This window comes from Neoarius graeffei, chromosome 1, assembly GCF_027579695.1.
Source record: "Neoarius graeffei isolate fNeoGra1 chromosome 1, fNeoGra1.pri, whole genome shotgun sequence".
NCBI classification, from domain to species: Eukaryota; Metazoa; Chordata; class Actinopteri; order Siluriformes; family Ariidae; genus Neoarius; species Neoarius graeffei.
The window spans coordinates 107,771,620-107,794,635 of record NC_083569.1 but is presented as its reverse complement, the minus strand read 5'-3'; the positions used below and the strand labels follow the sequence as shown (position 1 = coordinate 107,794,635).

General features: G+C 42.4%; 1 protein-coding gene across 2 annotated transcripts in view; it reads left to right on the top strand.

The window, feature by feature from the left end:
- LOC132881582 (peroxiredoxin-6-like) overlaps nt 1-20,492 on the top strand; it is a 28,700-nt gene extending 8,208 nt beyond the window's left edge. Inside the window, exons 2-5 of one of the 2 annotated variants that reach the window (XM_060914210.1) lie at nt 13,737-13,893; nt 15,229-15,375; nt 15,578-15,724; nt 19,313-20,492. In XM_060914210.1, coding sequence (XP_060770193.1) covers nt 13,737-13,893; nt 15,229-15,375; nt 15,578-15,724; nt 19,313-19,441 — 580 coding nt within the window. In that variant the 3' untranslated portion in view covers nt 19,442-20,492. Of the gene's footprint in view, nt 1-13,736; nt 13,894-15,228; nt 15,376-15,577; nt 15,725-16,940; nt 17,192-19,312 lie in introns of those variants that run through there. The other variant, XM_060914218.1, reaches the window with a different exon arrangement.
- Nucleotides 20,493-23,016: the final 2,524 nt, after the last annotated feature.

The following is a 23,016-nucleotide window of genomic DNA, read 5'->3' as shown; positions in this document are numbered from 1 at the left end:
GGACTGATCAGCAGTTACTGCAAATGTTTAGTTGCAGTTATTGCTGCAGAAGGGGGTCACACCAGATACTGAAAGCAAACGTTCACATACTTTTCCCAGATATGTAATATTGGATGCACTAATGTGTCTTAAACTAATACATTGTTGAAGCACCTTTTGATTTAATTACAGCATTCGGTCTTTTTGGGTCGGAGTCTATCAGCCTGCCACATTTAGACTTGGCAATATTTACCTACTCTTCCTTGCAAAAGCACTCCAAATCTGTCAGATTGCGAGGGCGTCTCTTGTGCACAGCCCTCTTCAGGTCACCCCACAGATTTTCAATTGGGTTTAGGTCTGGGCTCTGGATGGGCCATTCCAAAACTTTTTTTGGGTCATTGTCATGCTGAAAGATGAAATTCCTCTTCATCTTCAGCTTTCTAGCAGACACCTGAAGGTTTTGGGCCAAAATTGACTGGTATTTAGAACTGTTCATAATTCCCTCCACCTTAACTAAAGACCCTGTTCCAGCTGAAGAAAAACAACACCAAGACATGATGCCGCCACCACCATGCTTCACCGTGGGTATGCTGTTCTTTTGGTGATGTGCAGTGTTGTTTTTGCACCAAATATACCTTTTGGAATTGTGGCCAAAAAGTTCAACCTTGGTTTCATCAGACCATAACACATTTTCCCACATGCTTTTGGGAGAGTTTATATATTTTTTTGTTGTTGCGAAATTTAGCCGGGCCGGATGTTTTTCTTTGTAAGAAAAGCCTTCTGTCTTGTGACCCTACCTCATAGTCCAGACATATGGAGAATACGGGAGATTGTTGTCACGTGTAGTACACAACCAGTACTTGCCAGAAATTCCTGCAGCTCCTTCAGTGTTGCTGTCGGCCTCTTGGCAGCCTCCCTGACCAGTTTTCGTCTTGTCTTTTCATCAGTTTTGGAGGGACATCCAGTTCTCCATGGGTAAGAACTGGGCATTCTTACTTCTCCACTTCTTGATGACTGTCTTCACTGTGCTCCATGGTATATCTAATGACGTGGAAATGTTTTTGTCCCCTTCTCCTGACTGATACCTTTCAACAATGAGATCCCTTTGACGCTTTGTAAGCTCTCTGTGAACCCTGGCTTTTGCTGGAGGATGCAACTGAGTAAATGTCTGAACTTTATTTGGGGTTAATCAGAGTCATTTTCATTTTTTATGTTTTTCCCCCAAACAGATTTGTTTGTTTTTCAATTGAATTATACAGGTTATAGGTCACATTAAAAGAACAGTCCACCGTACTTCCATAATGAAATATGCTCTTATCTGAATTGAGACGAGCTGCTCCGTACCTCTCCGAGCTTTGCGCGACCTCCCAGTCAGTCAGACGCAGTCAGACGCGCTGTCACTCCTGTTAGCAATGTAGCTAGGCTCAGTATGGCCAATGGTATTTTTTGGGGCTGTAGTTAGATGCGACCAAACTCTTCCGCGTTTTTCCTGTTTACATAGGTTTATATGACCAGTGACATGAAACAAGTTCAGTTACACAAATTGAAATGTAGCGATTTTCTATGCTATGGAAAGTCCGCACTATAATGACAGGCGTACTAACACCTTCTGCGCGCTTCGGCAGCGCATTGATACGGAGCTCAGATATCAATGCGCTGCCGAAGTGCGCAGAAGGTGTTAGTACGCCTGTCATTATAGTGCGGACTTTCCATAGCATAGAAAATCGCTACGTTTCAATTTGTGTAACTGAACTTGTTTCATGTCACTGGTCATATAAACCTATGTAAACAGGAAAAACGCGGAAGAGTTTGGTCGCATCTAACTACAGCCCCAAAAAATACCATTGGCCATACTGAGCCTAGCTACATTGCTAACAGGAGTGACAGCGCGTCTGACTGCGTCTGACTGACTGGGAGGTCGCGCAAAGCTCGGAGAGGTACGGAGCAGCTCGTCTCAATTCAGATAAGAGCATACTTCATTATGGAAGTACGGTGGACTGTTCCTTTAAAGGTGGGAAAAGTTTTGAAATTATTTATCGTGGTCTCATTTTTTTACATCAGAAAAAACGATCATTTTAACAGAGTGTGTAGACTTTTTATATCCACTGTATTTTATTTTTGCTCCATGTCTCCCTTCAGTGTCTCGCAATGACAAAAAGTGAAGCCTGAAGGTTGGTATATGTGACAAGCTGAGAAACTCATGTTGTGGTAAGAGGGTACAGTAAATACTCTCTCATGCAATATGAATGCGATGCTACCTGCAAAGAATTTCACACAACCTACAACAGCTGAAAACTCGCCCCAAGTCTCGCCACCGTCCCCTACTGTACAGTGTCCAGCACTCCAGCCAGAAAGGAAAGGTTCACTTTAGTTTAGTACCCTTTATTTCTGAAAAAGAACCAGTTATAGATTAACTGAACATGAACTTGTTTTACTTCTCAGAGGTATGTGAAGCTTTGCTATGAATAATAACACTAATCTACCTGCTGTCTGAAGTGGGTTTTCGAGTTGTACCAATGTAGGTCATGGTATGAGAGAGGAAATCCAGACAGTGCTGTAAAAGTGTTTGTTCTCACAGGAAGGTTGAGTTAAATTCAACTCCTGACCACATGACATTATATGAGTTTACTGTCTGTCAGTGGAAACTTTCAGAGTTACACTGCGATGACAAGTACAAAAACAATCGAGGTGAAATTTAGCTCAAATTTTGCCCGTTTTCAGGGAAATCTACCATGAAGGCATTTTATTATTAATTTGCGCTAGCACCGCTGGCACAAATTGTTACTCTCACTTAGGATATTTCTACTTTCTTCTTCTAACTTTTTTTAGGACACTATTTCTACCTCAGTTTTCAACCAATCACCACCAAATTTCACATGAAGGATACCTCTGGGCTGAATTACGTTGCTATGACTTTTGGTACTGATCTGGATCACTGAACCAGAATGAGCCATGAAAAATGTGATTTTTTCCTCACTCAGTGTCATTCTCTGTCTCTTACCATTCCGGATCTATAGGGGACGGTGACCAGATCTCAGACGTTAGTCACAGTATCTATCTAGTTCTATTTATTATTATTATTATTATCCTAACGTTTTTTAGGACGCTATTTCTCCTTCAGTTTTCAACCAGTCATCACCAAATTTCACATGAAGAATACCTCTGGGCTGAATTATGTTGCTATGACTTTTGGTGCTGATCTGGATCACTGATCCGGAATGATCCATGAAAACAGGCTTTTTTTTTCAAGAACTGAAGTCATTTTTAAACTTGCTTTATTTCTTAATTAGCGTGTTGTTCAATTACATTTTCGGTTTTAGTAACCTTATATCATGACTCGTATTGGCAACTAATCGGAATTAAATATTATACTTATCGGCCTATTTGGTTTTTAGCCACGTTGAATTTAGTTCGTTTGGTCCATGGCAGGCGTCGCTTATCCGCGCGATCTTCACGAGACTTGTGTGAGACTTTGAAACGTAAAGTGTCAGCCAGGTGTCAGTGCTGCCATTTGGAAAACTGTTTTCCAAATGAAGTATTGCACAAAAACGAGTTTAAATGACGATTACTGCATACTTTTTTCCAAACTTTCTTGATTGCTATCAAAACAAACAAAACTTCTGGCTTGATTACGTCAGCATTCGAAAGAGGGCGCACGGGTCTTTTGACAACGTTGGCAGATGTTGGTCACTTTGATTTCTGCTGTACGTTTTACTTCCGTCCTATGATGTCTCACACAGGTCTCAACGAATCTTGTTTACGGCCATTGCTTTGACATATGGACTGATATATTACATAGCATATTTCAAACACTGATAACTTGCTACAGGAGTGACAAAATAGCGATCAAAAATGCATTCCGATATTTAATAAAATGAGAAATAGAATTTTGATAATAAAAAATTTGCCTTCAGTTCTCCTTTAATCACTTATAACTCTATTGTCGGCATAGTGGTGTAGTGGTTAGTGCTGTCGCCTCACAGCAAGAAGGTTCTGGGTTTGAGCCCCGTGGCCAGTGGGGGTCTTTCTGTGTGGAGTTTACATGTCCTCCCCGTGTCTGTGTGGGTTTCCTCTGGGTGCTCTGGTTTCCCCCACAATCCAAAGACATGCAGGTTAGGTTAATTGGTGGCTCTAAATTGACTGTAGGTAAGTGTGAATGGTTGAGAGGAGAAAACCTCTATAATAATCTGGTAGAAGGCAACGGGAAACTACTACTGTAATGTTCCCAGAGACTTTGATGGCTGAAGCCGTGAGAGCGGCCATGTCACTGTAGTGATATGCCAAAATGGATGGATAACTCTATCAATTTTCATGATTTTTTCAATCAGTTTTTTTATTTTTGTTCAGGGTGGCAGGGCACAACTTTTCCACACTAAGCATCATTCTCTATCTCTTACCATTCCGGATCTATAGGGTATGGTGACCAGACGTCCTGGTTTGTAACAGCTAGCGCAAATTACTGCGAACTTGGTCACAGTCTCTATCTAGTCATTATATATTTTTTTCACCTACAGCACTGTGCAAAAGTCTTCGACACCCGATTTTTTAAATACAAACTTTATTATAGATTTCTATTTGATGACTTCTACATTATCGGGTCAAAACATTCCAAAAATATTTTAGAGTTCCAAACGTTCATTTTTTTCCAGCACAAAATTAAATGTTACAGGAAAAAAAGTTTGTATCTGAGCAGCGTATTCCATAAGAGAGCACTTTTCAGATGGAAAAAGAAAACATAATGAAGGCTACTGGGTTTTGGTGCAAAATAAAGAAGCGAGTGTGACAGTCAAAGTGTCCAGAAGAACTGTGGCTGGTTCTGTAAGATATTCAGTAAAACCTACAGCTCATTTTCGCATAAAACTGCACTCATTGGACCTGAGACTACTGTGTTTTTTTTTTTTTTAAAGCAAAGTGTCGTCTCACACCGAATATTGACTTTGTTTCATTTATTATGGCTTACTCTTTACTGTTTATCGTATTTTTTTTAATGTTGAAAATTTCATTTAATTATTTTTAAGCCATTCTTGGTCGAAAGCATTTTTTACATGTGCCTAAGACTTTTGTATACTGTACACTTAGAAATTGTTGCACATTTCTAACTGCACTACTTTACTTTGTACCTTTATACCTTTAAACAATGTTCAGGTACATAATTAGATCTTAATGATAACCTGTACGCCTTTAAAGCTAGACAGCCTTTCGATTTCATGAAATCGGTGAAATTTAGTTCCCTCTGAAATTTAGCAATTGTGATATATGTTTATTTCTGTAATATCTCACAAAATATCAGGCCGTTCTGTGGCTGGGAAATTATTAAATTTGAGGGGATTAAAGCAAATAATGTGCATGAAATTGCTCGCTTGGCGCAGTCAAGCAGATAGAGGAAGTCTGTGTGCAGATGCACAGGTAAACCTTCATATTCTTCTTTTGGGTTTTACGGCAGCTGGCATCCAGAGTGTTACATTACCGCCATCTACAGGTTTACCTTTGACCGCGCACTGACAGTTCCATCATTCTGTCGCTAAACAAACAGCTGATCACACCGAGGTGCTCGCTGAGCGCCGATATTTATTAGTTTGGTCCTGCGTTTCCTTTCCTTCGTACGGTATATAACATAACGTCTTTTCTTCTGGCTTTCTTTCCGTTACTGTAGTCGGTCTTTCACGTTTCATTCGCACACTCACGTCCTCCGTTTTTCTCTCCTGTTTCAAATTTGTATCCCACAATGCCTTGCGCAAACGCGGAAAGCCAACCACGTGATGTGATGCATGACATAGTATCTTGAATTGGGTTATGGTGAAGCAGGAAAAAATAGCGGAGAGTTTAGGGCCACGTGGCCTTAAATTCATTAATTGTTCAATTTAAAAAAACTAATAAAAGTGGAAGTCTGTGATTTGAATTCGGTAGCTTTCGGTCCACCAAACAAAAATAATTGAGTGTCGGGGAAAATTCTTTTTATGACCTACACATGAAAAATCTGAAAGGCAGTCTATCTTTAAATCTTTACATTACAGTCCATTCACCTGAATGTGATGTGGCAACGTACCAACAAGGGAAAGTACAGTTTGGTACCTTTAGGACGTCTTCGTCAGTGGAAATGCTGATATTGAGGCAAAATGAATAAAGATGCAAAGAAACATATTGAGAATTGTATCCTGTTAATTATAGTACTTCATTCTTTGAAAATTGAATAGTGAATGAATGAGAATATTAAAAAAAAACACACACACACATCCACAAATCATCAACAAACAAAAACCCACATTTCACATTCACTACTTAAATGCAAAATGAATTTTGCAAACGTTGCTTTATGACAGCGAGGTCCCTGTGTGATATAATTCCTAAACTGATGAGCAGTATGTAAAATATGAAACCTCAATCCTGATCCAGTGGGTTAAAGTATCACCAGGATCGTTAGAGCCTCAACAGTTTAGCTGAATAACTGGTTTGTTTTAATATCTATCTATCTATCTTTATTGGCCCTTACTGACATTGTAAATTTGATGAATAGGTTTTCTCTGGCACGGCTCTAGCAGCACTGATGAATCAACTCTCAAATAAGCAATACATGACATTATTTATATACAACATAATAATATTCAGGGCGGCACGGTGGTGTAGTGGTTAGTGCTGTCGCCTCACAGCAAGAAGGTCCGGGTTCGAGCCCCGTGGCCGGCGAGGGCCTTTCTGTGCGGAGTTTGAATGTTCTCCCTGTGTCCGTGTGGGTTTCCTCCGGGTGCTCCGGTTTCCCCCACAGTCCAAAGACATGCAGGTTAGGTTAACTGGTGACTCTAAATTGACCGTACGTGTAGGTGTGAGTGTGAATGGTTGTCTGTGTCTATATGTCAGCCCTGTGATGACCTGGCGACTTGTCCAGGGTGTACCCCGCCTTTCACCCGTAGTCAGCTGGGATAGGCTCCAACTTGCCTGCGACCCTGTAGAACAGGATAAAGCAGCTAGAGATAATGAGATGAGATAAATGAAAATGCAGGTTTCAGTATCTGATAGACATCACGTGCACTTACTGTAAGAGCTTCTTTTCAGGCTGGAGTGCTGCGAGTAAAATTTGCATACAGTCAAAAGTTTGCACACCTCACTCTACTCATTCATAGGTCTTTCTTTTCTGCATTTTGACAATTTTCTACATTGTAGAACAATATTGAAGATATCAAAACTATGAAATAACATCTGGAACATGTATGGAACAAGATCAACTGTGAGCTACTGCTCACTTATGTATCTATGGAAGAATGCCAGCAATCGAAGGAATAGGATGTTTATTATGAATGTTGACTTCAACAAATAATTAACCCTGAAACAAGTAAGTAAAGAGCAGTGTCTCTCCCCAGGGATTTCAAACAGCATCCTGCTAAACTGTCATTTTGAAATAGCATTTTGCTTCTTGAAATAGCGTCAAAATCCACCCTATATGTTTCGTAAATACATTCAGTCGGTAAACAGGAAATCGATGTGCGACAGACCTGAAAATGATAAACACGGTATAGAACCCCAAGCTGAAGCTCGGTACCAAATATCAAGCAGTTGTGATTTATAGTTGCTGAGAAAAATGTTAAGAAACTTTTGTAAATCCACGCTATATGTTTCATAAATACATTCAGTCGGTAAGCAGGAAGTCAATGTGCGACAGACCTGAAAACAGTATACATAGTATAGAACCCCAAGCTGAAGCTCAGTACCAAATATCAAGCAGTTGTGATTTATAGTTGCTGAGAAATGTTATGAAAAGTTTGTAAATCCACGCAATATGTTTCATAAATACATTCAGTCGGTAAACAGGAAGTCGATGTGCGACAGACCTGAAAATGATAAACTCGGTATAGAACCCCAGGCTGAAGCTTGGTACCAAATTTCAAGCAGTTGTGATTTGTAGTTGCTGAAAAAAATGTTATGAAACTTTTGTAAATCCACACTATACGTTTCATAAATACATTCAGTTGGTAAACAGGAAGTTGATGTGCGACAGACCTGAAAAATGGTAGACATGGGAAAGAACCCCAAGCTGAAGCTCGGTACCAAATATCAATCAGTTGTGATTTGTGGTTGCTGAGAAAAATGTTAAGAAAATTTTGTAAATCCACCCTATGTTTCATAAATACATTCAGTTGGTAAACAGGAAGTTGATGTGTGACAGACCTGTAAATGGTACACATGGTATAGAACCCCAAGCTGAAGGTCGCTACCAAATATCAAGCAGTGGTGATTTGTAGTTGCTGAGAAAAATGTTACGAAAATTTTGGAAATCCACGCTATACAGCGCCCTCCACAATTATTGGCGCCCCTGGTTAAGGTGTGTTAAAAGCCTTAAAATAAATTTAATTTTGACTGCAGAAGCATAATCTCACACTGAAAATTGTAGAAAAATGTAACCCTTAACTCAAGTGAATTAAAAAAAGAAGAAAAAATCCCCAAACCCTTATGGATAAAAAAAAAAATCAAGGACCGTGATGTCGCCTGGTATGGCGCAGCCGGGGCCCCACCCTGAAGCCAGGCCCGGGGTTGGGGCTCGTATGCAAGCGCTTGGTGGCCGGGCCTTTGCCCACGGGGCCCGGCCGGGCTCAACCCGAAGCGGTGACGTGGGCCCGACCTCCTGTGGGTTCACCACCCACAGAGGTAGCCGTAGGGGGCTGGTGCAGTGTGGATTAGGCGGCAGTCGAAGGCAGGGGCCTCGACGACCTGATCCCTGAACACAGCGGCTAGCTGTTGGGACATGGAATGTCACTTCGCTGGGGGGGAAAGAACCTGAGCTTGTGCAGGAGGTTGAAAGGTACTGGCTAGAGATAGTCGGGCTCACCTCCATGCACAGCTTGGGCTCCGGAACCCAGCTTCTTGAGAGGGGCTGGACTCCCACTTCTCTGGAGTTGTCCATGGTGAGCGGCGGTGGGCTGGTGTGGGCTTGCTTATAGCTCCCCAGCTCAGCCGCCATGTGTTGGAGTTTACCTCAGTGAACGAGAGGGTTGCCTCCCTGCGCCTTCGGGTCGGGGAGAGGGCTCTTGCTGTTGTTTGTGCCTACGGGCCGAATAGCAGTATAGAGTATCTGGCCTTCTTGGAGTCCCTGGGAGAGGTACTGAGAGGTGCTCAGACTGGGGACTCCATTGTTCTACTGGGGGACTTCAACGCTCATGTGGGCGATGACAGTGACACCTGGAGGGGCGTGATTGGGAGGAACGGTCTCCCCGATCTGAAACCGAGTGGTGTTTTGTTATTGGACTTCTGTGCTAGTCACGGTTTGTCCATAACAAACACCATGTTCGAGCATGGGGTGTCCATAAGTGCACGTGGCACCAGGACACCTTAGGTCGGAGGTCGATGATCGACTTTGTTGTCGTTTCATCTGATCTCCGGCCCTATGTCTTGGACACTCGGGTGAAGAGAGAGGCTGAGCTGTCAACTGATCACCACCTGGTGGTGAGTTGGATCCGCTGGCGGAGGAGGAAGCTGGACAGACCTGGCAGGCCCAAACATATGGTGAGGGTCTGCTGGAAATGTCTGGCCGAGCACTCTGTCGGGGAGGTCTTTAACTCCCACCTCCGGGAGAGCTTCTCCCAGCTTCTGAGGAAGGCGGGGGACATTGAGTCCGAGTGGCCCATGTTCTCTACCTCCATTGTAGATGCAGCTGTTCGGAGCTGTGGCCGCAAGGTCTCCGGTGCCTGCCGTGGCGGGAATCCCCGAACCCAGTGGTGGACACCGGAAGTAAGGGATGCCGTCAAGCTGAAGAAGGAGTCCTATCGGGCCATGGTGGCCTCTGGGACTCCGGAGGCAGCTGACGGGTATCGGCAGGCCAGGCGTGCTGCAGCTCGGGCAGTTGCAGAGGCAAAAACTCGGAACTGGGAGGAGTTCAGTGAGGTCATGGAGGAGGACTATCAGTCGGCCTTGAAGAAATTTTGGCAAACCGTCCGGCACCTCAGGGGGGGAAGCAGTACTCTGCCAGCACTGTTTACAGTGCGGGTGGGGAGCTGTTGACCTCGACTGGCGACATTGCCGGGCGGTGGAAGGAATACTTCGAGGATCTCCTCAATCCCACCGTCATGTCTTCCATTGAGGAAGCGGAGGTTGATGACTCAGAGGTGGACTCGTTCATTACACAAGCCAAAGTCACTGAGGTGGTTTTCAAGCTCCTCGGTGGCAAGGCACCGGGGGTGGATGAGATCCGCCCTGAGTATCTCAAGTCTCTGGATGTTGTGGGGCTGTCTTGGCTGACATGCCTCTGCAGCATCGCGTGGTGGTCGGGGACAGTGCCTCTGGAGTGACAGACTGGGGTGGTGGTCCCTCTTTTTAAGAAAGGGGACCGGAGAGTGTGCTCCAATTATAGGGGAATCACACTTCTCAGCCTTCCCGGGAAGGTTTGCTCCAGGGTACTGGAGAGGAGAATTCAGCCAATAGTCGAACCTCGGATCCAGGAGGAACAATGCGGTTTTTGTCCTGGTCGTGGAACACTGGACCAGCTCTATACCCTTCATAGGGTGCTCGAGGGTTCATGGGAGTTTGCCCAACCAGTCCACATGTGCTTTGTGGATCTGGAGAAGGCATTTGACCGTGTCCCTCATGGTATTCTGTGGGGGGTGCTTCGGGAGTATGGGGTTCAGGGCTCTTTGCTAAGGGCTGTCCGGGCCCTGTACGAATGGAGCAGGAGTCTGGTTCGCATTGCTGGCAGTAAGTCAGACCTGTTACCAGTGCATGTTGGACTCTGGCAGGGCTGCCCTTTGTCACCGGTTCTGTTCATAATTTTTATGGACAGAATTTCTAGACGCAGCCAAGGGCTGGAAGGAATCCTGTTTGGGAACCACAGGATTTCATCTCTGCTTTTTGCGGATGATGTTGTCCTGTTGGCTTCTTCAAACCAGGACCTTCAGCATGCACTGGGACGGTTTGCAGTCGAGTGTGAAGCGGCTGGGATGAGAATCAGCACCTCCAAGTCCGAGGCCATGGTTCTCGACGGGAAAAGGGTGGCTTGCCCTCTCCAGGTTGGTGGAGAAGTCCTGCCTCAAGTGGAGGAGTTTAAGTATCTCCGGATCTTGTTCATGAGTCAGGGAAGGTTAGAGCGTGAGATCGACAGGTGGATCGTGCAGCCTCCGCAGTGATGCGGTCGCTTTACCAGTCCATCGTGGTGGAGAAGGAGCTGAGCCAAAAGGCGAAGCTCTCAATTTACCGGTCGATCTACGTTCCAACTATCACCTCTGGTCATGAGCTTTGGGTAATGACCGAAAGAACAAGATCGCGGATACAAGCGGCCGAAATGAGTTTCCTTCGCAGGGTGGCTGGGTGCTCCCTTAGAGATAGGGTGAGAAGCACAGTCACTCGGGAGGAGCTCGGAGTAGAGCTGCTGCTCCTCCACATCGAGAGGAATCAGCTGAGGTGGCTTGGGCATCTCTTTCGGATGCCTCCTGGACGCCTCCTTGGGGAGGTGTTCCAGGCATGTCCCCCGGGAGGAGGCCCCGGGGAAGACCCAGGACACGCTGGAGGGACTATGTCTCTCGGCTGGCCTGGGAATGCCTCGGTGTTCTTCCTGAGGAGCTGGCCGAGGTGTCTGGGGAAAGGGAAGTTTGGGCTTCCATGCTCAGACTGCTGCCTCCGTGACCCGGCCCCGGATAAAGCGGATGAAGATGAGACGAGACGAGACGATAAAAAATCCCTGACTAACAAACAATTATTTTTCATAAAAATCACCTGTTCCACAATTATTGGCACCTATAACAATTCCTAGAAAATAAATGTAATTGAAGCATTTCTGTCATTTCTACTGTAGTTTATAAAGTTGATCAGAGTATCTAGGAACCTTTAATTAGTACTGTAATTCATCACATCCTGTTTCCCTGGGGTATAAATATGATGTGACACAGAGGCCTATTTCTCTTATCCACTCTTCAACATGGGAAAGACAAGCGAACACACCATTCAAGTAAAGCAGATGTGTGTCGACCTTCATAAGTCAGGCAATGGCTACAAGAAAATAGCCACTTGCCTACACCTGCCCATATCTACAGTCAGAGGAATCATCAAGAAGTTTAAAACAACTGGAACAGTGGCAAACAAGCCTGGACGAGGATGCAAGTTTATCTTGCCACCACGCACAGTGAGGAGGATGGTAAGAGAAGTAAAAAGCTCTCCAAAGCTCACTGCTAGAGAATTGCATCAAAGAGTAGCATCTTGGAGTCACAAAGTCTCCATAACAACCATCAGGCACTATCTACATGCCAACAAGCTGTTTGGGAGGCATGCACGGAAAAAGCCTTTTCTCACTTACAAGCATAAGCGTAAACGTCTGGAGTTTGCTAAGCGGTACTGGGACTTCAACTGGGACCGTGTGCTTTGGTCAGGTGAGACCAAGATAGAGCTTTTTGGCAACAAACACTCTAATACATCACAAAAGATGAGTATGCGGAAAAGCACCTCATGCCCACTGTGAAGTATGGGGGAGGATCGGTGATGCTGTGAGCCTGTTTCTCTTCCAAAGGCCCTGGGAACCTTGTTAGGGTGCATGGCATCATGAACTCTTTGAAATACCAGGACATTTTAAATCAAAATCTGGTGGCCTCTGCCAGAAAGCTGAAGATGGGTCGTCACTGGGTCTTTCAGCAAGATAATGACCCGAAACGTGTGGCCAAATCGACACAAAAATGGTTCACCAGACACAAAATCAAGCTCCTCCCATAGCCATCTCAGTCCCCAGACCTCAACCCAATTGAAAACCTGTGGGGTGAGCTGAAGAGGAGAGTGCATCGGAGAGGACCCAGGATTCTGGACGATTTAGAGAGATTGTGCAAAGAGGAATGGTCGAATATCCCTCCCTCTGTATTCTCCCATCTTGTGAAATGTTATAGGAGAAGATTAAGTGCCGTCTTGTTGGCAAAAGGGGGTTGTACAAAGTATTAACATCAGAAGTGCCAATAATTGTGGCACACATGATTTCATGTAAAAGAATTATTTCTTAATGTGGGATTTTTTCCCACTGAATAAATGCACTTGAATTAAAGGTTGGATTTTTCTCTTTTTTTGCATTGTTGTCCTATATTATTTAAAAAATAATAATTTATTAGAAACCTAAGAATATATTTTAATGAGGGGTGCCAATAATTGTGAAGGGCGCTGTATGTTTTGTAAATACATTCAGTTGGTAAACAGGAAGTCGATGTGCGACACACCTGAAAATGGTATACACGGTATAGAACCGCAAGCTGAAGCTCGGTACCAAGTGGCTATGATTTGTGGTTGCTGAGAAAAAAGGTGTTTTGGACAGACAGAGATACGGACGGACGGACAGAGGTAAACCAGTATCCCCCCTCCTCAGAGTGGGGGTATAATAATAATAATAATAATAATAATAATAATAATAATGTGCTCAACAAAAAAAAGTGTTAAAAACCAAAATGTTTGATATTTTCAACTTTCATATAAAAGTGTCCAGCGTTTACCTTGATGATGCATTGCACACTATTGGCATTATCTTAACCAGCTTCATGAGGTAGTCACTGAATTTGGATTGACAGTGTTTGGATGCCATTTCATGAATTTAAAAACACTGAATTTGAGAGAAGGTGTGTCAAAACTGTTACCTTGGACCATACACACTTACTGCGCTAAATATCTCGAGGACTTTCAGCTCAGCATTTCCAATTTTCCTGTCCATTGTCCAGCTTCCTGCCCATGTGTTTTCTTTCCGATGGGGTTGAAGTTTGAACAGAGAACAAACATGAGTATTGTGTCCGTTAAGCTCTTGCTAATCTTTCCCTCAATAGCTGGGGTATCCTGTTCTCGCACCCGCAGGACTACACTCCGGTGTGCACCACCGAGCTCGGACGAGCAGCCGCGCTGAGTCCACAGTTTGCCAAGCGCAACGTGAAGATGATCGGCCTGTCCATCGATAGTGTTGAGTCGCACCACGGATGGAGCAAGGTAGACACCATCCACCTCCTATCCATCCACCCATCCATTGTAAACCCAATGATTACCATTTTATATTTATCAATGAATGAAACATCATACTTTTTATCCATTCCTGGTTACATTGTTCACCAAACAAGCAACCAGCCTTGAAGATGTTATGAAAGCTGTAATAATAATTACTACAAAGTGCTGACACTGGAGACTCCTTCCATAAATGTTAAATAAACATCTTCTTACAGTAAACGTCATCATATCAACGACTGAGTGGAACCATCAGGGCCTTCTAGGCCTTCAGAGAAGGTCCAAACATCAGCATTTCAAATGTTATATCTAATTTCTTTCATTTTTTCATAACTTCATTATAATTATTCTCTTCTAATTCGGCCTCATTTTCTATCAAATGTGCTTCAGAAACGAAAGGACAGAAATTCCTGTCCTGAAAGCATTAAAATCGAGTTATCCTCCACTGAGATTGTTTTGTTTGTTGTGTCTAGGCTGAGAAAAGTTTACAGCTGGCTCACTCATTGGCTAGGACTTCATTGCCAGGACAGAAGGCCATGGCAGTGTATGCTTATGTAGGAAGCGACAGATGACTGATTAACCAATCAGATTTTGATTTATAGTGGGAGGGAATAAAAATTTAATCGCCCTAGACCTTCTTGAAGGCCAGCATGAGCTTAATCGCGAGTCTGCGCCGTCAGCGCAGCAGTGAAGTCACCTTCCAGCCGGTATAGCATTCATCAGTAGCGTTAGCGAAGGCTAATAAAGCAGTCAAGCCAGTGCTATCTATCAAGAGCAAGTAGCACAGGTTAACGACTGAGAAACTAATATTTCTGTCTCCAGACTCTTCTTCCACACTACAGTATTTTTCACTCAGACTTAAGTATTCATTTCCCTGTGTAATTTACCGAGTTACTTTTAAAATCAACATCAACCAGCGGCACGCAATGGAGCGACCTGGCAGCCTGCCGGTAATCCCTTACAAAATCCTTTGCTTTTGCTGTTGCTTTTTCGGTGTCTGGCTAAGGTTTGGCTGAGTTCAAGTCCCAGCTCTAATAGTAACTCTTCGCCACTGATCAATTTTCAGAACGAGCTGTTAGTCGAGAAACGCTAATGTACTAGAAGGAGCGTGTTAATATAAACCTGTCAGAGCTGCTGTTATTGAAAATCAAATCAATCAGCACCTTCTAACCAAACATCCATGACATTTGAGGTAAGAGGGAAATTCCACAAACTGGATCTTTTGACAAAATCTCCTGACACTCACGAGTTCAAGTCTCCTTTCATTGGCTGCTATGCTATATTCTTTGTCATACACTTGATTTTTTATTTTATTTTTTTTAGGACATCCTGGCCTACAATAATGACGAGACCGTCTCCAAGTTCCCGTTTCCCATCATAGCAGATCCTAAGCGTGAGGTGGCTGTAGAGCTGGGCATGCTGGACCCGAATGAGAAAGATCAGAGCGGGATGCCGCTCACTGCCCGATGCGTGAGTATGACTCGACTCGATCTACCTTTAATGAAAGTTTTGTACGAATAAAACGTGCATGCATGCTGTGTGGCAGATTAAAGGAATTACAGTATATGGGTGACGGTAAAAAAAAAAAGAGATTGTGTGCATAAGCAAATAATTTAAACAGAAAATTTCCTAAGATCATTTGTTCTAATCTCTCTCTCTCTCGTTGTTGAAGGTGTTTGTGATTGGTCCTGATAAGAAGTTAAAGCTCTCACTCCTCTACCCGGCCACTACGGGGCGAAACTTTGACGAGATTCTCCGAGTGATTGATTCCTTGCAGCTAACAGCGTATCAGCGGGTGGCCACGCCCGTCGACTGGAAGGTGAGAAGGACAGCCTGTGGTGGTTTATTTCTGTGGAGAGTGTATGACTAAAAAATGTAAAGTATTGATTGAATATGATACCACGGCGCTGCCAAATTCTGGATTCTGATTAGTCGAGGGTGTTGATTAGTTTTCTAGAAAAGCAGCTCTGACAGTAGCACAGCTACAAATCACAGGTTTATATTTAACAATTATTCACTAAACCTGAGGTGGATAATTTTTTAGTATACAGTGCTCAGCGTAAATGAGTCCACCCCCTTTGAAAAGTAACATTTTAAACAATATCTCAATGAACACAAACAATTTCCAAAATGTTGACAAGACAAAGTTTAATATAACATCTGTTTAACTTATAACGGGAAAGTAAGGTTAATAATATAACTTAGATTACACATTTTTCAGTTTTACTCAAATTAGGGTGGTGCAAAAATGAGTACACCCCACAACAAAAACTACTACATCTAGTACTTTGTATGGCCTCCATGATTTTTAATGACAGCACCAAGTCTTCTAGGCATGGAATGAACAAGTTGGTGACATTTTGCAACATCAATCTTTTTCCATTCTTCAACAATGACCTCTTTTAGTGACTGGATGCTGGATGGAGAGTGATGCTCAACTTGTCTCTTCAGAATTCCCCATAGGTGTTCGATTGGGTTCAGATCAGGAGACATACTTGGCCACTGAATCATTTTCACCCTGTTCTTCAGAAATCCAAGAGTGGCCTTAGATGTGTGTTTAGTCATGTTGGAAAAGTGCACGACGACCAAGGGCACGGAGTGATGGTAGCATCTTCTCTTTCAGTATAGAGCAATACATCTGTGAATTCATGAAGCCATCAATGAAATGCAGCTCCCCGACACCAGCAGCACTCATGCAGCCCCACATAAGGACACTGCCACCACCATTTCAAAACATTTCACTGTAGGCACCATGCATTTTTCTTTGTATTCCTCACCTTTGCAACGCCATACAGTTCTGAAGCCATCAGTTCCAAAAACATTTATCTTGGTCTCATCACTCCAGAGTATAGAGTCCCAGTAGTCTTCATCTTTGTCACCATGGGCCCTGGCAAACTCTAGGTGGGCTTTTTTGTGCCTGGGCTTTAGGAGAGGCTTCTTTCGTGGACAGCATCCATGCATGCCATTCCTCTGCAGTGTACGCCGTATTGTGTCACGGGAAATAGTCACCCCAGTTTGGTTTTCTACTTCTTTAGATAACTGCAGTGAACTTGCATGCCGATTTTCTTCAACCCTTCTCATCAGAAGACGCTCCTGTCGAGGTGTTAACTTCCGTGGACGACCTGGACGTCTCTGTGAGATGGTTGCAGTTCCATCTTTCTTAAATTTTTGTACCACTTTTGCTACAGTATTCTGACTGATAAGTAAAGCTTTGCTGATCTTCTTGTAGCCTTCACCTTTGTGGTGTAAAGAAATTATTTTCTTTGGGGAATTCTGAAGAGACAAGTTGAGCATCACTCTCCATCCAGCATCCAGTCACTAAAAGAGGTCATTGTTGAAGAATGGAAAAAGATTGATGTTGCAAAATGTCGCCAACTTGTTCATTCCATGCCTAGAAGACTTGGTGCTGTCATTAAAAATCATGGAGGCCATACAAAGTACTAGATGTAGTAGTTTTTGTTGTGGGGTGTACTCATTTTTGCACCACCCTAATTTGAGTAAAACTGAAAAAACGTGTATTCTAAGTTTATATTATTAACCTTACTTTCCAGTTATAAGTTAAACAGATGTTATATTAAACTTTGTCTTGTCAACATTTTGGAAATTGTGTTAATTGAGATATTGTTTAAAATGTTACTTTTCAAAGGGGGTGGACTCATTTACGCTGAGCACCATAAATACACAGGTGATTATTTTTTAAAAAATCGTATTAAAAAATAATTTATTGCAAACTTCAAAAGCAGCATGTAAATGTAATAATGGTGCGATGAAGACTTGTGTCACATAAAAGACTTTGTTTTGAAATCACAATTCCACCTTACCTTTGAATAGTTTGAGACCAAACTTCGTAGCGTCTTTAGTGCTTTTACGAACAGCATTTTCTTTCATCATTTGTAATTCTTCCTCACTTACGGTAAAGCCATCGGCCGCCATTTTGCCGAGTCGCTTGAGGTGACTGTCGAGAAATAGACTGGATTTCTCGACCAAGCAGCGCACACGATTTCCTATAACCACCTCCGTATTTATACTAATAATATTTATATTAACATTAATATTAATGCGTGTGCTTGGATACGTTATTGTTTCTATAGTAACAGCTCATTCACAGGGACGTGTTGCTTGTTAAATTTCTCTAAGGAGACGTTTATTTTGTATCGATAGAGCAAGTCTCGGGTGTCAGTGCTTTGTAATAATCAGTGGAAAAGTTTTCCGGATAAGAGTTTGAAAATCTTTTTTTACATGAGAGATAAAATCAGTTTTTGAGAACTTGTCTTGCAGCTGTCCCATGTAATTTTTGTAACTATAAATAGATACAAAAAAATATTTTTGTCAGTGAATAAGCAGTTTTATTCTATCCACATTCACTATATATGAGCAATCGTGCGCTCTGATTGGCTACTCTACTACTAGGATATCAGCTCATATACCTACCGTGAGTAGAGAAAAACAAAATGGCGGAGCGCGTTGCTGAACCAACCAAGGACGAAATAAAAACTCTACTTGAAAACAAAACCACAAAAAATACACACAGACCCACATGAAATGAAAGTATTTGAGGGTAAGAACATATCTTTTGTTTTTATTTTTCAAGAATTATTATTATCATGTTTTTCACAAATTGCTCCTGTCATTTCGCCGGTTTGTTTACATTCTAAGCGGAAATGAATTTGCCGGACGTTTTAAAGTTTTCGTTTATTGAATTTGCAAAAAATAAAAAATAAAATAAAAATGCTCCGTTTCTTAAAATCCAGTGAATGTGGATAGAATAAAACAGTTATTCCACTCAATCTGGTCGTACATGGCTTATAGCGCCATCAGCTCCTGTATGACTTGATTTCGTGGAATAACTGTTAAATAGTTGACCAGTCAGCGCATGCGATTTTCTATAATTGCCTCCGTATTTATACTAATGATATTTGTACTAATATTAATGCGCTCGCTCGGATACATTATCGTTTCTATAGTATTCACAGGGACGCGTAGCTAGTTAAGTGTTACATTTCTGTAAGGAGACGTTTATTTAGTATCTGGAGAACGAGTCTCGGGTGTCAGTACTTTGTAATAATCAGTGGAAACGTTTTCCAGATAAGAGTTTGAACTTTGGGGGGGGGGGGGGGGGGGGGGGTTAATCTTTTTTATTTTTTTTACATGAGAGATAAGTTTTTGAGAACTAGTCTTGCAGATGTCCCACGTTACTTGTAATGATGAACTTTCAGGTAGGTGGTAATACAGTAGTAACTCCGCTATCAACATGACGCAGTGTTTTATTCCTTCCTTAAACACCAAGTGCCGTAACACTGCCTACCTTTCACTTTGTGACAGTTTCCTCATTCATTTGACACTCTACATGCTGCCTTGCTATGATGGACCAAAGTTGATCTCGTTTGTCATCTGAATTTTCCCATAGCCTGGGGATCGGGTCATGGTTCCTCCGAGTATCCCTGAGGAAGAAGCCAAGAGCCTGTTCCCTGCCGGAGTGTACACTAAAGAGCTTCCGTCAGGGAAGAAGTATCTGCGTTACACACCACAACCGTGAACCCAAACCAGCCCTCAGAAGACTAAACAACTGGACAAGACTGAGAAACCAAACGGAAACAATAAACAAACATGGATGAACCCGAGTGATTACAAAGCTGTATTCCTGACTTGTCACGTTAGTTTTTGGATTGAACTTGAGCTATTTAACTTGCGAACTAATGAACAATGACGACACAAACTACTGACCAATCACCAGCGAGATACAGTACGTACTGCATCTCAGCCTGATGAGTGAACCCGAAAACATATTGACTTGAGATATGACATTTATACAGTGGAGTGCAAAAGTTTGCACACCCTTAAGACAAAGCCAAATAAAATTAATGTTGATGTGAAGTACTACAAACTCACGTTCAGTTTGTTGCAGTGATGTTGTAGGACACACCCACTTTTCATGATTATGGTACTGGAATGTACAGTTAGGTCCATATATATTTGGACACTGACATAAATTTTGTTTTTTTACCTGTTTACTGAAACATATTCAAGTTATAGTTATATAATGGACATGGACATAAAGTCCAGACTTTCAGCTTTCATTTGAGGGTATCCACATTAAAATTGGATGAAGGGTTTAGGAGTTTCAGCTCCTTAACATGTGCCACCCTATTTTTAAAGGGACCAAAAGTAATTGGACAATTGACTCAAAGGCTATTTCATGGGCAGGTGTGGGCAATTCCTTCGTTATGTCATTCTCAATTAAGCAGATAAAAGGCCTGGAGTTGATTTGAGGTGTGGTGCTTGCATTTGGAAGATTTTGCTGTGAAGAAAACATGCGGTCAAAGGAGCTCTCCATGCAGGTGAAACAAGCCATCCTGAAGCTACAAAAACAGAAAAAACCCATCCGAGAAATTGCTACAATATTAGGAGTGGCAAAATCTACAGTTTGGTACATCCTGAGAAAGAAAGAAAGCACTGGTGAAATCATCAGTGCAAAAAGACCTGAACACCCACAGAAGACAACAGTGGTGGATGATCGCAGAATAATTTCCATGGTGAAGAGAAACCCCTTCACAACAGCCAACCAAGTGAACAACACTCTCCGGGAGGTAGGCGTATCAATATCCAAATCTACCATAAAGAGAAGACTGTGTGAAAGTAAATACAGAGGGTTCACTGCACGGTGCAAGCCACTCATAAGCCTCAAGAATAAAAAGGCTAGATTGGACTTTGCTAAAAAACATCTAAAAAAGCCAGCACAGTTCTGGAAGAACATTCTTTGGACAGATGAAACCAAGATCAACCTCTACCAGAATGATGGAAAGAAAAAGTATGGCGAAGGCGTGGTACAGCTCATGATCCAAAGCATACCACATCATCTGTAAAACACGGCGGAGGCAGTGTGATGGCTTGGGCATGCATGGCTGCCAGTGGCACTGGGTCACTAGTGTTTATTGATGTGACACAGGACAGAAGCAGCCGGATGAATTCTGAGGTATTCAGAGACATACTGTGTGCTCAAATCCAGCCAAATTGATTGGTCGGCATTTCATAATACAGATGGACAATGACCCAAAACATAAAGCCAAAGCAACCCAGGAGTTTATTAAAGCAAAGAAGTGGAATATTCTTGAATGGCTAAGTCAGTCACCTGATCTCAACCCAATTGAGCATGCATTTCACTTGTTAAAGACTAAACTTCAGACAGAAAGGCCCACAAACAAACAGCAACTGAAAACCGCTGCAGTAAAGGCCTGGCAGAGCATTAAAAAGGAGGAAACACAACGTCTGGTGATGTCCATGAGTTCAAGACTTCAGGCAGTCATTGCCAACAAAGGGTTTTCAACCAAGTATTAGAAATGAACATTTTATTTACAATTATTTAATTTGTCCAATTACTTTTGAGCCCCTGAAATGAAGGGATTGTGTTTAAAAAATGCTTTAGTTCCTCACATTTTTATGCAATCATTTTGTTCAACCCACTGAATTAAAGCTGAAAGTCTGAACTTCAACTGCATCTGAATTGTTTTGTTCAAAATTCATTGTGGTAATGTACAGAACCAAAATTAGAAAAATGTCGTCTCTGTCCAAATATTTATGGACCTAACTGTATCTGTATACACTGCCAGTTTACTCATAATTAGCTTGGAAGAAAATGATGACGAGTTCATTCAAACCGCTAAATCTTTGTATTTAAGGACGCCATCATCCACTCTCAGACTGTACCAGAACTCAAAATCAACTCCCAGACAAATACATTCTTGTGCATAATTAGAGACACCCAGATTGACCATCTCCATTATACACACAAACCGCTTCTCACTTCATCTAGACCTATTTTCTACCTACAAAAGATTAAATTTAATAAAAAATTACGCCACAGCTATCTATGACCCTGAGTCCAAGAAAGCAAAATTGTCCGTGCTTTCAGGGTAGGAGGGGCATACTGCCTCTGTCCTGTCAATCACACTGTCCTGTGAGCTCATGTATGTGGAAGAGGGTGGATAGCGCTTTCCTCCAAGTGCGTTTAGAAAGCGTTGAGAAACGATCTCAAGCTTCACCTGTCTCCGTGTTTCTAAGGAAGCCCTGGATTAGCATTAACCTTCTCTGGCTGGAGCTGTAGTATGCTAGAGCAGAGCTGACGAGTGGGCAGGAACTAGCTAAGACTAAATTAAAGAGAAAATGAGGTGGCGGGGGCCTAAAAGGGTGAATACAGGGTGTTCAGAAACTTTGTACTTGTAGTGTAGTTAATATATTTTATTTCTAAAATGCAACATACCTGTAGATATAGATGTACCTGTGCTTGATGCAAACTTTTGTCCTTAACTGTCTCCATGTGCACAGTGATGTAACAATAGTTTAGAGATGGGCAGAAGTAAATTTTCACGAAAGATAACACAAAAAAAAAACCCCTCCAAGAATTTTCACTTACAGTGATCTGCAAAAGTTTGGGCACCCCTGGTCAAAACTGCTGTTACTGTGAACAGTTAAGCAAGTTGAAGATGAAATGATCTCCAAAAGGCATAAAGTTAAAGATGACTCATTCCCTTTATATTTTAAGCAAAAACTATTTTTTTTTAGTTTTCATCTTTTACATTTTCAAAATGACAAAAAAGGAAAAGGGCCCGAAGCAAAAGTTCGGGCACTCTACATGGTTAGTACCTAGTAACACCCCCTTTGGCAAGTAATCACAGCTTGTAAGCACTTTTTGTAGCCAGCTAATAATCTTTCAGTTCTTACCTGGGGGATTTTCACACATTCGTCCTTGCAAAAGGCTTCCAGTTCTACAAGTTTCTTGGGCTGTCTTGCATGCACTGCTCTTTTGAGATTTATCCACAGATTTTCAATGATGTTTAGGTCAGGGGACTGTGAGGGCCCAGGCAAAACCTTCAGCTTGCACCTCTTGAGGTATTCCATTGTAGAGTTTGAGGTGTGTTTTGGATCATCGTCTTATTGTAGGACCCATCCTCTTTTTAATTTCAACTTTTTTACAGACGGTGTGATGTTTGCTTCCAGAATTTGCTGGTATTTATTTGAATCCATGCTTCCCTCAACCAATGAAATGTGCCCTGTGCCACTGGCTGCAACACAACCCCAAAGCATGATCGATCCACACCCTGCTTCAGAGTTGGA